The 17,269-nt window shown below is 42.9% G+C and overlaps 1 protein-coding gene across 3 annotated transcripts in view; it reads left to right on the top strand.

Moving 5' to 3' along the window:
* FER (FER tyrosine kinase) overlaps positions 1–17,269 on the top strand; it is a 363,406-nt gene that overhangs the window by 126,240 nt on the left and 219,897 nt on the right. For all 3 annotated transcript variants that reach the window (XM_019484266.2, XM_059724955.1, XM_059724956.1), the window contains one exon: positions 6,872–6,964. In XM_019484266.2, coding sequence (XP_019339811.1) covers positions 6,872–6,964 — 93 coding nt within the window. The remainder of the gene's footprint in view (positions 1–6,871; positions 6,965–17,269) is intronic.

The raw sequence follows: 17,269 nt of genomic DNA, 5'->3' as shown, positions 1-17,269 counted from the left end.
TCTGTAGAGCTCCCTGTCCCTGCTTACTTTGGCTGTAAACAGATGCTGCATTCATCACAGGGCTGGTTATGTTGTGATTTGTCCTTGAATGGAGAAACTCAGCCAGTGGGTAGCCAAAGAGAGCACCCATGCCAGTGTGCCTTCCTGCTGGTCAAGTGTCCGTAGATTCCCCAACTCTGCCAGCACCAAGCAAAGTACTCACTTTTGGATGTGCAAATTGAATGGCCAAATTTTCGTGGGAGGGATTTTGGTGTGATTCACTGCTCAGCTTGTGCCCCTGACCTCCCACTTGTACTTCTGCTGCATTTATGCTGCTACTACTGACTGTGATCTGGATCTTCTACCACTGTTATGGATTTTTATGTGGTCATTGCTTTGCAGATCTTGCTGGCCCAGCATCATGAACTTTTAAGTGAGCTTGAGTGGAAAAGACTGTTGTCAGGCTCTGATGACTGCCGTGACTGCTTACATTTGTGCCAACAGTGAGGGAGCAGTGCTTGGGGTAGAAAAGCTGATGCATGTGCTGGCTACCAAACAATGGATGGTCCATACCTACAGCTGTCCAAGGGCACCTTCCATAGAGATTTTTGCTGAGCTTGCCCCATACATATAGCAGCAGACAGTGGCAATGTGGGTGCTCTTGCCTGTGGAGAAACATGTTGGCACTGCTGTGTGGAAGCTCATGACACTGTACAGCTCTGGTTCAGGGCAAACCATTTCAGTGTTGGCAAGTTGACAGCTGGAGAGGCAACATGGGAGGTATGTCTGGCAAACCAAAAGGTGATGACCTTGTGTATCATATCCCTTGCTGACTCACAGGAGGTTATGGATGGGTTTAACAGCCTGGGGTTCCCTAACTGCATTGAGGCTATTGACAGTACACACATTGCCATCTGTTCTCCTGTGCCCTGTGTCCATGAAGTCATCAACCAGAAGGGCTACTTTACAATTGTTCTTTGGGCAGTTGTGGACCACCATGGCTATTTAACATATGCAAATGCTGGCTGGTCAGGCAGGGTGCACAGTGCCAAGATCTTCAGGAGTTCCCTCCTGCCTGAACTGCTGGAGTGGAGAGAGTTTTCTCTTTGGTGTGCCTGACATCCAGGTTGAGGGATTGATGTGCCTCTGCTACTAATGGGTACCCTGCCTATCCTCACTGCACCCTGGTTGATGAATCCTTTCACTTAGTGGCTAGATGCCTGGAATGAACTTTTAATGACCAGCTCAGCAGCTGCAGAGTGTGTTTTGGGTGTTTCAAGGTTCACTGGATGTGTCTGAGAACATGCACAGAAGCCATCAAGCTCAACATGTTCCGGTCTTTGCATGCATGCTCCATTACATCTGTGAGGCCAAGGGGAAGGCTGTGCCCAAGCCCTTGCTAGATGAGGTAGAGTAGCCCCCGTCTCTTCCAGATGGCATGCCAGAGAATTTGCAAACAGAAGCTAGTAGCTTGATGGTGCATGTGCAAAGTATGAGGTCTGACTGCTTATCCATACTCCAGGCTGATGGTCAGAACAGTGAATTATAGAATGATGTCATGTACCTGATTTTAAAAACAGCTGAATTCATGTTCCCATGTGGTCATCTCCAATGTGGACAGGGGATTTTGAGGGTTTAGGAGGGAGAGTGTTCAAGGTAGGCATATAAGGACGGGGAAACGTTCAGTCAGGTGCAGAGCTGTGCTTCCAGGGACGTGGAAAGTCAAGAGACAACGGAGGTGATGAAAGTTTGGGCTGTGTCAAGGCTGTTGTGTTGAAGTTGTCTTGGATTCTGGTTACATCCTAGTCCTACATTGATTGGGGTAGAAAAATGTCTTTGAAACTGTGTTATTTTTTTCTCCTGATTTCATTTCTCTGTGGAGTTGTGTGGGACATGACACAGTGGAATTGATCAATCAAGTACCGTTTGGGGTTTTTTGTGACTTTGGATTTTTTCACCTACGTCTTGAGCATTTCCTTTGTGATTCTTTTTTATTCAGCATATCATATTATGCTAAGTTGCTATGTGGTTTATAACGCTATTAAATAGAAAGATTGCGATTTTTTCTATCAAGAGACTTTAAACCTGGGTTCAAAATATTATTCTATTTTTTTTTCAGCTAAAGGTGAGAAAATGCAACTAATTACAAACCTTTTCGACATGTGTGTTTTCTTTGAGTGTTAACTGCTTATAAAGAACTTCCATGCCTGTTTAAAAGCATAGCTTTGGATTTAATATCCAATTTGAAATTTGTAAAACTGTAAAAAAAAAAAAATAAAAAAAAAATATATATATATATATATAGGGACTTGGAATTCTAATGAGCTCTTGCCTTTGTAGTGGATAGGCTCCTTTTGAGATTAGGTTATCAGTCTCTCCCACAATACTTATTGCAGAACTGCAACTTTTAAGGGGAAAACTTAATTTCCTTCAGAAGATGAGGCTGACCCATTCATTCAGTATAGGGTGGGGTGTTTACATTTTTTTCCAGATGCAAAAGAAAAAGAGTCTCATAATGTATTGACTTTCAGGACCCCATCCCATAAATTACTACTTTAGCATCTTCTTTACAGTTTACAGGAAAAAAAGTATTTTCTTGATCCTAGTTGCCTCTCCAAATCACCTTTTCTTTTAATGAGACTTACTTATTATAGAAATATACAAATTAATAAACTAAATGACAAATTGTTACTATCTTGTATATATCTTTAAAATGAATTATTTTCATCTGTAATATAATTGTAAAATGGAATCATTTAGTATTTTAGGAGGTTTATTCTATACACTAGTGAGAAAAATACACTACAAATAAATGCCGTTTTTTCTTTAAAAAATTAACAAAATAAACAGTATCTACAGTAAAATGAAGAATTCGATGACCTTTTTAGATTGTGCTTGTATGCCAGTTGAGAGATCAGGTTTTATATCTGTTACTTGAGAGGCTGGAGAAAATCCTTATGTACAGATGAAGACTTTGTTCCTGTAGATGAACCTCATGGACTATCATGCATGGTTTGCACAAAGACTAGCTAATAAGTCTTCAACTCACTCTCCACGAGATTCCCTTTTATTACTTGCAAATAAAGTTCCAAAATTATCAAATAAACTCTAAGTACAGGGTGCATTTATATCTGCTTCTTCATGGGCAAAATGGGCATAAAAATATCTCCCTTTCAGAGATAATTGTGAAACTTCATTCATAAATGGCTCTTGGATTAGGGGTGTTATTAAAATACAAAGTCATATTATGTATTTATTTATTTATTTTGCTCTCCATGTAAAAAGGATTGAATTAGGTTTACCATTAGGGCAGGCACTTTCTGAGCTGAACAAAAACAAACTACTTAAACCTCCATTGTAAAAAGCCTGTCTTAAGTGCAGTAAAAGCTGTGTTAACCACCACTTTATTAGCTGGAAAACTCTATTAGCTGGCATCTGAGCAATGTGGCAAAAGCAAAACCGGAAGTACCGCTGAGTTTTTCTTCGCTACTTTTTCGGCCCACGGCCCAGAGCAAAGCAGCCTGTGCGGGGGTCCCCCTCCCTGTCCCCTGGTACACTGACTCTGCGGAGTGCACCAGGCGGTACACATTTGATTAAGCGGAATTTTTGATTAACCGGCATCCCCCATTCCTGGGGAAAGCCGGATAACAGAGCTTTTAATGTACTAGAAATGTCATTTTCTGAAGTGCATTGTTCCAGTCTGTGTTTCTTGTTTAAGTTCTTTAGTGATGTCAGTTGCTGGAGTCGTAATGGCAGAGTCACTGACAGGAGTGAGATAAACAAGGAATCCTTTAAGCCTTCTGTATCCTTTTGATTTTTTTTGTATTATGATCATTGTCTTTGTATGCTCTCTGGACACAAGATATATCAAGCACCATGCGATCTTCCTGTCAGAGAGATCTTGAAGCAAAGAGAAGACAACTGATGAGATGTATTACTGTACTTGTTCGATGTTTCCAGGGATTTTTTAGCTGTAATCATCTTTAGAAAAATCTTTTGTATAGAATTAAGTATATATGAGAGAATTTTGGAGAAGCTAATCAGAATGCACTCATTGTTTTCTGTAATGTTTTTCTCCCTGTGACATAAGAAGCAGTCTTTTAGCCATTGCTAATTTCCATGAGTCATTTGTCAGGAGAAGAGTCTCTATCTTGTCATTACCTGAGGTGCGTGAAATGAGCTGATCATCCCAAGGCCAGGCAAGATTGCAAGCAAAATTAAGCACTGTATCCATGGTAATACAGTGAGAAGCTTTTTAAATAGCTGCTTAATCCATTGATATAAAATCGACCTGCCATTAGAATCAGAGCAGCCAATTTTATCATCAGACAGATCATAATTTAAAATTGACATGAAATATTATGCACACATGTAGGTGTTATAAGAGTCAAGCATTTTATTTGTGTGTAACTTCTCATGATGAGCAGTTGTTAGTTCCAGTGTTGTATAAGCTGTTTCTCTGCCGTGTGATTATTCAAGTATAAACAGCTAAACCGTTCATTACCTGTTCTTTTTCTTTTTTCCCCTTTTAATTTTTGCATAATGAAGCAACTGTAGAAGCACTGTGAAATGTTGTTGTTAAAGAAGTGAGAGGTTATTTTAACTAGCAAATAGAAATCGCCTCCTGGCTGAATGGTGATAGGATATTATTTCAACCATGGTGATAGAATATTATTTCAACCATGGGTATATTTTATAGGCAGTAGTTTGCTATTTGGTTTACTATTTAGAAGACTGGGCAAAAGCTGATGTTGCATAAATATTTATGTACTTAAACAAACCAAAATAATTGAATATTTCAACTTCAGATGTCTGCAGTGAGATTGTCCATCCAAAGTTCTGAGACAATCTTTCAAAAACACTAATAAAATTCTTTGTTTCTTCAAGATCAAATTGAAGAAACAGCATTATTATAGTAAAACTCAATATAAATCCCTCCAAAGAATTGCCATCAGAGTTGCATGCATGCTGCTACTCAATTCAGCCTGTTTCCTTAAGCGGAATGGGAAAAATGACAGATCATGAACTATACCTTGAAGGCTAACAAATTTGAAGTATTACAACAATCGTTTGGAACTGGTAGATGTGGCATAGTTAATTCCTAGCACTTTTTTTTATTATAAGCCTCTTCTTAGTTGCCTGTAAGTTTTCCAAACATATAATCTTGGGATGAAATGTTCCATTTTTGCTCTGCGCTTCAGGTTGAATTCCTTCAGAAAGATTCAGCAAAATGTCTCAGCTGTTTCTGAGAGCACAAATAGGTGGGGAAACTGCAATTTGAATATAAAAAAAAAATTGGATTTTTGAGGATACATATTGTTTCCAAATATTTGAAGTGGCCTATAGATTTGTTCTGTAATTTGAAGGTGCTCTCTGTGGTCCTTGTAGAAATTAATTCAGATTTAGCTAATTTAGCACATGTGGAATTAGTCAGTTTCATATGCTGTAAATTCTTTATAAAGTCTTGCTGAATGCTTAATCCACATGGAACATGCTCCCTGGGTCTGCAGAGCTTTAGTTCTAGACAAGACATAGCAACTGCAGCTGCCCTCTTTGGCTTATGGAACGGGCTAGAAGAAGGCAATGAAATCTAATGCCAACACCTGTACTCCCAAGTGTGAATATTTATATACACTTTAAAGAAATTACTATTGAGTAAGGTCTCACCTTAGGAGGTGAGGAGGTATCATTTCATCCTGGTTTGTAGCAACCTCCAGCTACGAAGTAACTGAAAGTTTTCACAAGGAACTAAACTCCAGTTTCTATGTGACAGATCTGTGGCTGTATTGTTCATCTGTGGTTGTACTGCCTTTGAGAGTAAATAGACAAAGCTTCAGACTTTTTGTAACTGCTAGATGCCACTCAGATCCAGAACCAGGAATAGAATCCAGGATTCCAGTTTAGTAAATAGCTGTGTATGTTGTTAACTGGTGTGCACCACATCCATCTCTATTAGCTGGTGCATAAAGTGGATGATGACTTAATTTCATTATCTTTACTTTTTTAGCTCAAGTGGTGCTAAAGAACCCAACACTTATTTAGCTCAAGTGGTGGGTGGAGGACTGGGAGATTTCAGGTTCCTGTTTGTATTGCTTGTGAGCAATATAGTATCAAAAGGTTTGGGTTTTTTTAGGTTTCTTTTTAAAAATCTAGGACGTTTCATACAAAACTATGTTAAAAGACTACTAGGGTTGAAAAGTTTTTCACTCAAAGCTACAGATGAGTGGAATAAAATACTCCATGCAAACTTAGTGCAGTTCTTCTGCATATGTATTATAATTATGTTATCGTTTGTTGTTGGCATTCCACCTGACCTGCAGCATATAGGCTTCATTTATGGTGTAGAATGGACAGTCCTCGTCCACTTCCTAATTTTCCCCCTATATTCTTCCCATCTTTAACATATACCTGTGTGCATATCATGCTGCACTCAGTGGCCTATAAATAGAGCAGAAAGGCATGATGAAAGAAGAAAGTAGAATAAAGACCATTTGTGTTAGAGGCAGCGGCAGAATTAGATATTTCGTGGATATCGTTTAAACAATTGCTCTTTTCAAAAGGTTTGTATGCAAAACAATAAAGAAGGTAAGTCTTCCTGGCTACCATAGCAGAGTTTAGGTCTGTTTCTTGGATGACAGTTCTATTTTTGATAATTGTGTATAACTTGTATGTTTGGCATTACAGAATTTGAACTAGCTCTTCAACTGGTGTACAGTGACATGACTCTATTGAAATTGGTTCAGCCATGCTTGTTTATATCAGTTGAGGACCTGGACAAACATTTTATCAAAACAAAACAAAAGAAAAGGTGCATGTCAGATAATTACTTCTTAAAGCCATATCCTCATAGTATGGTGCATTTTCAGTGAAGCTTTTGTTTTTTCTTCCTTAGGATAAGAAGGATAAGGTATCTAGGTTTGATACTATTCGTCACTCCATAGCTGGGATTATAAGATCTCCAAAATCCATGTTGGGCTCTTCTTCGGTAAGTAACACTGAGAACACAGTTTTCTGCTATGTTGTTCTATCTTTTAAATTAGAATTCTTTCCCATATGGCCGTAAACTTCTACCTAGCTGGAAAATGCATTGAAATGGTAAGAGGAAATTCTGTGTTCTGACTAGTCATAGACATGATAATATTGTGTCTCAGTATTGAGTCAGAGCTCCTGTTATACACTACACAATTATATAAATGTATCCAGGGACAGTGCGTAAGCATGAAAAATTCATTTTCTGCAGGCATTCAATTATTATATGATTGACATCTCTATGGATTACTTGCTTTTCTTGGTGGATCTGCTGGTCTGATTTATTTTTCATAGAGCACCTCAATTCATTATATTCCCCAGATACAATTAAAGTTATTTGATACATCAAGACTCTCTTGCCTTTAATATGTTGGCTATCAGGACATTTTTAGTCTCAGGTTTCCAAGCGTGGTCTGTAGCTTCTGAAGCATTTGTAAGTGGCCTGCAAAGAGATCTTTTTATCTTTTTTTACCTCAGCATAACCAGAAGACTGGTGAGGTTATAGTCATTGACAGTTCAGTAACAATTGACAGAAAACCTTAGAGGCAACCCTGTGAACAATTAAGCATAACTGTTATTGTTTGTAATCAATTTAGTAAGCAGCTTCCCTTTTTCTTTCCCCCTTTCCCTGAAGGGATATTAATATGCTGAATGTTTTGAGAGATGCTGAATTATGAGCTAGCCCGTCAGCAAGAAGTGATATGCATAAGTCCTACTCAAGCTTGAATTAAGCAGCAATACTGAAATTTCTGTATTTTAACTTTGTATATATAAGACGTATTTAGAAGTGCACTGATGCATCAGTCCATATCATGTCGGCATTGATGAAAGGAAAATTGACATAATCGGCAGTTGCCTTTTTTTGGCTGACGTGGCTGATAATGTCACCAATAAATGATGTGTGCATGCACACAGCCGCAGCATGCACACAGCCAGGAGTGCAGCCCAGGAGCATGGGAAACAGCATCCTGCTGGTAAGTCAGGGGTGTTCAGATCAAGGCCCCTATGGTGAAGGAGAGAGTAGGGATGGGGCAAGGGCAGGCACTGCCGAACTGGGGAGAGACAGGGTGCAGGACTGAGCCAGCAGCTTGCCTGGGGGGCATGTGCACTGCCTGCATCCCCAGGGAAGGCATGTGGGGCATGTGCCTCTTGATCTGTGCATGAGGCAAGGGCAGGTTGCCTGTTGCATACTCAGGGCTAGCACCAATGTCTTTCTGGTGGCTGTGCTTGGGCAGGGTGGGTGGCGGTGGCATTGAGAGGATGGCTGTGAGAAGGCTACAGAGAATTTTGGGGTGGCTGTTGCCCCCCCTGTAGACCCTCTCCCAGTGCCACCTCCCGCCCTGTCCCACCCAGCCTGAGTGCAGCCACCGGGAATAGGAACTGCCAGCCTGCAAGGGGAAGCCCACCATTTCCTGTGTTTTTCTCCTTTAAAGGAGAAAATTTGTGTTTTTTTCCATGACAAACAGAAAACCCAAGTCCATGGCGATTACAGAATGTTACTTCAAATAAAAATTTTGCCCAAAGTACCAGGTGGATTTTGCGGCCATAGAGTATTTTATGGCATATATCAAGATTTGTTTTACAATACAAGGTTATAATATTTGTTTTATAAAACCAGTGCAATATACCATTAAAAATAACTTTAAAAAATCTATCCAAGTAACAAATTATAGTCTGGAACTGAAAAATAGAATGTAGAAGTGAAGTAGAAAAAAGAATAGTGCTGATTACAAGAGATTATTACTTGAATAAAAAAATCATTTTAATTGTTCACTTTTGAAGTATATTTTTTCAATATATTCACAGTTGTGATGTATAAATATATCTTGGTTTAAGTGCTATCTTATTGTAAGAATAAATATCCAAGTTAGTGCAAGAGAAATATAGTTATTTCTATGGATAACTGAAGGAAACATTTTATTTTCTTTTAGTGCCTTCCGGAGAATGTATCAGAGGAACCTTGTACTTCCTCAAACACCCAGGAGTTTAGTAAAGCTCAGGTTAACTATTATGCATTTGTTAATTTTTAGATATCTTATTATTCTTACGGTCTTCATCCATATTATTTGCCTGGCCATAAGAGACAAAGAAAGTAGACAGTAGAAGATTAAAAAAAACCCCTTTCCTATGTTACCCAGACCAGAGCCAGCATACATGAAGCTTTAGGACATTCTGGGTTGCTTTTGTGCCAGGACATGACTTTTTTTTATAATTTCACCACTGATAATTTAGTGAATGAAAGAAACTCTTTTCCATTGACTGTTGCTGGTCTTGGGGAAAAAAAATCAGGAAAGATATTAATATCCAGTATGATCTAGTTGTGCAATCCCCATCTGATTAGGTGCATTTTTTTCTCCACTAATACACTGACGTAATGGGAATTGCTATTCATTCTGTTATCAACAGTTAAATTATATTACTGAAGTGAGACTAGATCAGTATACATTGTCAGTATGGGTATACAGCAAAAGAACCAGAAAACTGCCAAGTAGACATCTGACAATTCTCATGGCATAGAGAAATTCTTGGCTAGTTTAGAGATGGTATTAACATCTTATGCTACCCTTTCCTAACGCAGCTGTTTTGGCCTTGCAGTACAGTGTTGAGGGGGTCATTTTAGTCTCTTGTAGATAATTTCATATTACTTCAGATTTAGCCAATGGAGTAGGTTCTTGGAGACGATCATAAGTTTGCACTTCAGAACAGCTTGAGTGCTTCTCTAAATTATGTAAGGACAGTTGAAAGTTAGGCCCAGTTTAAAGGAGCCATAAATCACTTTTTGGATGCTACTTCAACATTCAGTCCTAGGTCTGCTTAGACTAGAGGTTCCTACATTTTCATGGTGTGGACTGCTGTCTGTCCTATATATAACTCCCTTCCTCTTCACAATAATATAGGCCATCTGTTCAGTTTGACCCCCCTGAAAATCATGAATAATAAGTTTCTTCAGTATTGAGCAGGTAGTGGTTTCAGTTATAAGCAGGGATCATGATTTTCTCTGTTGAAAAATTCCAAGTTCTCTGCTTAAAAAAAATCAAAATGAGCTGATTACATAACCCCAAATCCATGTTTCTCCATGATTAAAATAAAAGTGGGTGTGGGTGTATTAGGGCTGTGCAAAGCTTTGGGTGCTGATTTGATTTAGAGGAGATTTGTCCCAATTTGGTGGCCGAATTCCCAAATCCGAATCGAATCAGGGGGCCAATAAAAGGGTCTGAATTGATTTGAAGTACTCTCTGAATCGATTCGGAAAAGATTTGGAGAGCTTCAGTGATTCGGACAGTCCGTGCCCACTGCAGCAGGGAGCTGGAGCCGGACTCGGAGCTGGTAAGTAGTGGGTGGGGGAGAGGAGACTGGAAGAGGTGGGGATCGGACCATGGGGGGACCCCTGCTAGGCCACATCCCCTGCCTGCTCCCTCAGCTGCCCACCCCAGCTCCTGGTGCTTTAAAAGAAAGCCCCCACTCACTGGGTGCTACCTGGCAGGGGGGTGATCCCTGCTGCCCCCCACTGCCCCACGCTACATGGGGGGGTTCTTTGACAAACCCCACTGGCCTGCCCCCCCTGGCTGCCCCACCCACCCCAGCTTCAGCCCTTTAAGAAAAAAAACCAACCCTAACCACCTCCCCCGCCACCCTGGGTTCACTGGCTCCCACAGTTGCCTCGTGGCTTTGGGGGCTCATGGAAGAGCCCCCATGTGGCATGGGGCAGTGGGAGGCACCAGGGATCTCCCCCCACTGGGCAAGAACCAGTGAATGCGGGGGGGGGGTGTTGTTTTTTCTTTCCTTTAAAGGGCTGGGGGCTGGGGGGGGTGGGTCAGGGGGCTTGAGTAGAGCCTCCCATGCAGTGGGGGGCAGCGGGGATTGCACAGGGGGAGTGGGGGCTTTTTTTTCAAAGTGCTGGGAGCTGGGGTGGGCAGGGCAGCCATTGCTGGGGCTGGGAGAGTGGGCGGGGGATGGGCCTGCATGATTTGGAGATTCAGCTGATTCAGGACAGTGATTTAAATCACTGAATCCAATCACTGTCCCCTGAATCAGCCAATTCTGAATCCAAAGCGAATACTGGCCTCTTTGCATGGGCCTAGTGTGTGTGTGTGTGTGTGTGTGTGTGTGTGTGTGTGTGTATACACACACACACACACACACACACACACACTTTTATTTTAATCATGGGAAAACATGGATGGGGGGTGTATTTATATACACAGACACACGCATACTACACACACATTGTGTATCTATGTATGTGTATATAAATGGAATGTGTGTGTGTGTGTATAAATAAAAATGTATCAGCTGAACACAAAGTTTTATTGATATAGTTACAATTTTAAAGCAATATGGAAATCTACCAGTGCCTCAATCATTTTATTAAAATAAATTATAAATACGTTTAAGCTTTGGCATTTGATTTTGGTATTTTTCATCATGGAAAATCAGAGCTCCTCCTGCCCCTTTCGCTCACCAGGATGTGGGTCCAACTGTGGTTGTCTCCCCAGCTGCTTTGATTTGCTAAGCAGCCCTGATATGCTGGTGCTCTGTCCATGCTGTTGTCCTCACTCCCAAGCCACATTTCCCTCTGCCCACCCCAGACCTGCTGGAAGGCCCCCCAGCTGTTCTCCACCCCCAGGTCCCAGACCCCTGGTTTGTGGGGAAGAGGGGAGGGGGTGTGTATGGGGCAGGGGGTGTGTGGGCATAAGCAAAGCCATTGGCAATGGGGAGATGTGGGGTGGTATGTGCCCCCCCCCTCCCCCCCAGATTTCTATGCTGATAGTGGGGTTTGGAACATGGGGCTGCTGTCTGACTGGACCGGCATTGGGCAGGAGCCTCCTCTGTGGCCCAGCAGGCTGGACACGGTATGGGAGGGCAGAGTGGAGTGTAGATAACCAGTGCTGCTGCTGCCAGGAGCCCTGTACCAGCTTTGCTGTCATGGTTGCCAAGGCGAGGCACCCCTTCCAGCCCAGTAGAGGCAGCAGTGGCTGCAATGGCTCTGGCTCATGCAGGCAGTGATAGAGTGAGTCTGGCTCCAGTATGGGCTAGAGGGAGTAGGAGGGGATGCTTGTGGCATCGCCCCACCCTGGGCAGCCCACGCTGTACCAGGTGGCCTGGCCATACCTCCCATCCCACCCCTGAGAGCACAGGCACTGGCCCGTAATACCACCAGCCCAGCCATGCATCTCCCTGCCTCCTGCAAAGGATCCTGCTGCCCCCTTCTCTCCTGGAAGGGCAGGTTCCTCTGGCCAAGCCCTACTGGCAACACCATCAAGCTAGGCTTGCCGGTGGCACCAAGCCATGCCTCAAACCCCCTACCCCACCACAGCCTGAGTGCCTGGACACCTTCCCCCAGTGCCAGTAGGTGCCCACGCTACATCACGAGCATGTATGTACAGACCTCCATGACGCCCCCCCCACACACCATCACCCTCCCCCACACACATCTCACATCCCTTTCACACACCGCTGCCACACATGCATGCCCTGACCCTTCAGCTTTCCCCCTCCCCTCCTTCCCCCGTCCTGTAGACTTACTTGTATTCAGCTGCTGGGGATGTTCCCACATCCTGCCTGGCTATATTACTTGGGGGGGGGGGGGGGGGGGGGGTGTTTACGTGCATGCATATGCATGTGACACTCCCTGCCTCCAATTGCTCTCCCCTCAGCCCCAAGCAACTCCTTGCAGGCTGGAACTCTGCAGGCCTGCAAGGGGAAACCCATGGTTTCCCACTTCAAAGGGGAAAATCTAGGTTTTTCTCCTTTAAAGGGAAGAATCTGCATTTTTCTGCAGGAAGCAGAAAACCCAGATCCCTGGTTATAAGGGAATTTAGCAGCTGGAAGGATTCATAGATTTCATAGACATTAGGGCTGGAAGGGACCTCGGAAGATCATCGAGTCCAGCCCCCCGCCCAAAGGGCAGGAAGTCAGCTGGGGTCATAGGATCCCAGCAAGATAAGCATCCAGTTTCCAGGACAAGTCAAGGCTGTGTGATTAGTGGTTTGCAGTTCAATTTGGCAATGTCTGATATAAAGCTATAGGAGCCTTTGGAAAATGGAGAATAAAGGGTTGAGGGAAGATTAGTTATGAGACGGAAAAGATGGCGGGGCAGGGAGAGTGGAGAGAGGGTGAAAGGTGACTAGAGAGGAGGAGTAGCAGAGTAGGAGAAAATGGAAAACCAAAGAGGTTAGTGATTCAACAGTAGATAAAGGAAATATATGCCACCATTATCAGCATCTTTTTTTCAGACAAAAATCCAAGTCAGGCATCTGTAAATGGAAGATTAGTAGTAAAAAAGCTAATCACCTGAGATAAAGGTACTCAAATCCCACCCTCAAATTGGGAGATGCTTTTACTTATAGTTTCAATTTATATTTTTGTTGATGGTAGGATGCTTCCTGTGTTGATCAGTATGTGAATGAATTGAACCTTGAAATTGTCCTTGCTGCCCTCAAATGCAACCTATTCCTTTTTTCCTCTAAGACAGTTGTCACATGTCTCTCAGACTTTTGATAACAGTCACTGTATTCAGTGGTTCCTTGTGTTCCTACCATTAAAGGAATTTGGCAATAACCTTCCATGGTTATCCTTACCAAATTCAGCTTTTAGGTTAATAGAATAATATTTTTTGTGATGACTCTTGACTGAGGTTTTGTGGTCTTTTGCTTTATTGTTTTTAAATATACACCCCCTACAGTCTTTGTGGTTATGCTTCCCTCATGCTGAACTTGCTCTTGATTGCATATTGTATGCTGACACACATAAGAACTAAAGAATTAGGCTGAGATGAGTCTCAAGCTTTTTTGCACATTATTTAAGCTTCTCAAGTGTTGATCAGTGTTAGTGTTAGCTCAAGTTCAGAGTAATTATACATTCAGGCTAAAAACCTTCTCTGACTGTCCCCAACCTGCACAGCTGTGAGTTGCCATTAGAGATCTGGTGAACCAGGACAGGCTTCTATTCCTGCTCTAGTTGGGAATGGGTTTGGAGAGCTGGATTGGTGGGGTGGCAGCATGAGGCTGGAAGGAGGAGAGGTTAATGATGGGGACAGGGTAGTGAAGTGGGAGGTGGAGGCACTGTTTATTATAGCACCCTTATTTATGAACATCTTTAACTGTTGTTAATATTAAACTCCACAACTTTCAGTGTGTTTTTAGAGACACCGCATTGTTTTAGGGTACTTGGGTAGAGGATTTCTGTCTTCCAAAAAAATAGTCAGAAACTTTTGGGCCATCCCTTATGCACCTTTTTCAAGTTGATGAGGGCTTCTGTTTGAGAGCCCATTCAATTACTGCTTTCTGAATAAAGGTGCTCTTTCAGTTCTCTGTTAAGACCTGTAAAAAAATGGAAGAGAGGGAAAAGCTTAATGGGTGGGGAAGGAGGCAGCACAAAAGCAAGACTTAAGAGTGACCACCTTTTCAAAATGGAAAGGCAGGACACATGCCTGCCTTCCTTCTTGCCCCCTTCCCCCCCTCCTTCCTTCCTATAGCACTGCCAGAGCAGAGCCAAGCAGAGCCTGTGGGGGTGGGGGAGGATATGGGCTATCCGCTATGGTCTTGGGGCTCCCCACCCTACTGTCTTACCTCCAGGAGCCTCACACCGATTTGGCCACCATAGCAAGATGCCCTCTGCTTGGCTGGCAGCCTGTGCCCCTCATGCCCCCCTCTCTGGGAATGCACATAGTGATAGGGAGCCTGCCCCTCCTTCCCCCCCACCCCCGACGAGCCACTTATAGCTGTTTCCCCTAGGCCCCATGCACTGTCGCAGCTGGGCAGTGCCCAAGGTCCTGCCCACTCTCTCCCTCCTTCCCTCACCATTGGGAGGCTTCAGTCTGTTCTCCCTCCCCCCCCCCCCCGGCCTGCTACTATGCATCCTCCTCCCCCCTAGAATTGCCTGCAGGGAGCTGTTCTCCATTGCTGCCTAGGGCTATATTCCTGGCCCTGTGTATTTGTGTGCATGCCCCCTGCATCCTGTTCCCCCCAGCCGCAAACAGCCTCTTGCAGGCTGGAACTCTGCCAACCTGCAAGGGAAAACCCTCCCGTTTCCTGTGTTTTTTCCATGGTTAACAGAAAACCCGGATCCCTACACATGATACTTGGAATCTGAGAAATTCTGTCCTGGAGTCATTCAGCCTGGGACTAGGACTTGATGTTCACATTTCAGAACTGTCCTGCCCAATTAGGGACAGGTGGTGACCTTTGTAAAAATCCAGTGCAGAATGAGGGAATTGAGGCTCACCCCCCAAAAATCCTAGGATAAGGTATGCAAAACCACAGAAATCTTTGAAGGGTAGAAAGGGGAAATTCAAAACAGGTGCATACATTGAATTAAAAAGAAATAGAAAAAATTGTTTGCTTTTTATAGTATCTAATTTGTTTTATTAAGCAGTTGAATGTTTCTTAAACATATTTACATGGAACAATGTTTAAGAAAAACTCATGAGAATTGTAAAATTCATTAAAAAAGCAATTTTGTGTTAAAACTGCTTCCATTAAATCCTGCCAGAATTAATTCCAGCTATGAAAAGGAGTAACTATTACTGTTTTTTCTAATTGAAGTGAGAAATATTTTGAAATCCATGTTAAAATGATTATAAATCCTTCTTAAGCAACAAACTTTCTTTGCTGTAACCATGATCCCCTAAATAGCTGTTTTGAAGAACATACTGATTTATCTAATAGTTCTTTAAAATATTTAAATTAGTATTCTGCGTAATAAACATGTACAGTAAGCCTGTTAAAAGAATGAAAAACGTGGTTCAGGAGAAAACAGTACAATTTAAATACCATATTTATTAAAATATAAGATGAGCTCCCCCCGCCCCCAAACACAATGGGGAAAAATGTCCTTCGTCTTGTATCTGCATATGAAGGAGAGGGGGGAATAGGCAGCTGCTGTGGCTCTGACTCTGGCCCTGAGCCTGGGTCAGGTTAAGAGTTAGACTCACAACAGCCTCCTGAACCCCACTTCCTCTTTCCCTCTGCAGCTTCTGCCTCCCACCTGTCATGTTCCTCTCTACTTACTATCAAGCACAGCTCAGCTGGAGCTCAGGCTGGGGTCTCTCGTGGGCACAGAGCACATGGAAACTGCTTCCCCTGTCTGGCTAATCAGCAGTGCCAACACTCCTACATTGCCTGTCCAGCCAGTTAGCACTGCCAACACTGCCGCAAGGCCAGGCAAGGGCTGGGCTTTCATGTGCTGTGCTTCTGGACGGAGCATCCCCAACAGTGTCTGACAGTGAGGGGCAATATGGGGGGCCAGGAAGGGGCAGAGACTGGGGAAGCAGGGAGGGAAGAGACCAAGACAGAGGGGCAGAGGCTGCAGGGAGCAGGGGGTGGGGGAGTTCAGGTGGCAGGGGGGCCAAGTGGGCAGGGCAGAGAGCAAGGTAGCCACCTACCTCTTTCCCCCACTCGTCCCCTTCAGCCACTGCTTTCCCTGCTGTAGCAGTGGAGCAGAAGGAGATTCAAAACAGTCCTCCAGTACTTATATTCTGTACCTGGAAAATTATAATAAATGTATACATTTTCCATATATATAATTTAATTATTGGGGGGTCATCTTATATTTAGGGTTGTCTTATATTTGAATAAATGAGGTAATTTATAAAGACTCAGTTACTAAAAATGTCAGCACGCAAAATATATCAAATAATTTTTTTTATGAAATGTACAGTAACGCACACTGTGACATTAAAGAAATAATAATAAAGTCTATCCAATAAGTTTCTGCTTTAACTAGAGTTTTTCCATCTAAATCAGGGGCTGGCAATTATTTTGGGCAGAGGGCCACTTACCCAGTTTTGGCAAGCTATCAAGGGCCACATGGGTAGCCCCACCCCTTGACAGACGCCCCGTCTCCTGGCCACTGTCTTGGGACCAATGTCCCAGAGCCAGCACCAGTGGGGCCCAGAGCAGGGCGCAGGGGTCTGTGAAGCTGGGCTGATCTGCCTACCCCGATCTAAATATTAAGCAAACAAACAAACAGAAAAAGACCAACTTCACTGTGGTATTATGTTTTCAATACCAGTGTTTGCAGTGTCTAAACATAGACATAATGATACAGTCATGGACAGTTGTTCAGATTTCATTTAGTTTTGAAGTGAGCAAGTGTTGTCTGTTAGCTAACGTGTGTGTGATCTGTAAGATTAATTGTGCATCTTAGTCTGTCTTATTGTTTCATAGTGGATAATATCCACAGTGTAGTGACCATCACAGCTGACTGGTTTTAGTAGAAAGACCAAGAGTTAATATATTTGGAAACCAAGCTGTCATTT

The sequence above is a fragment of the Alligator mississippiensis genome, chromosome 3 (genome assembly GCF_030867095.1).
Source record: "Alligator mississippiensis isolate rAllMis1 chromosome 3, rAllMis1, whole genome shotgun sequence".
NCBI classification, from domain to species: domain Eukaryota; kingdom Metazoa; phylum Chordata; order Crocodylia; family Alligatoridae; genus Alligator; species Alligator mississippiensis.
Note: the sequence above shows the minus strand (reverse complement) of the source record. Positions and strands in the feature narration are given on the sequence as shown.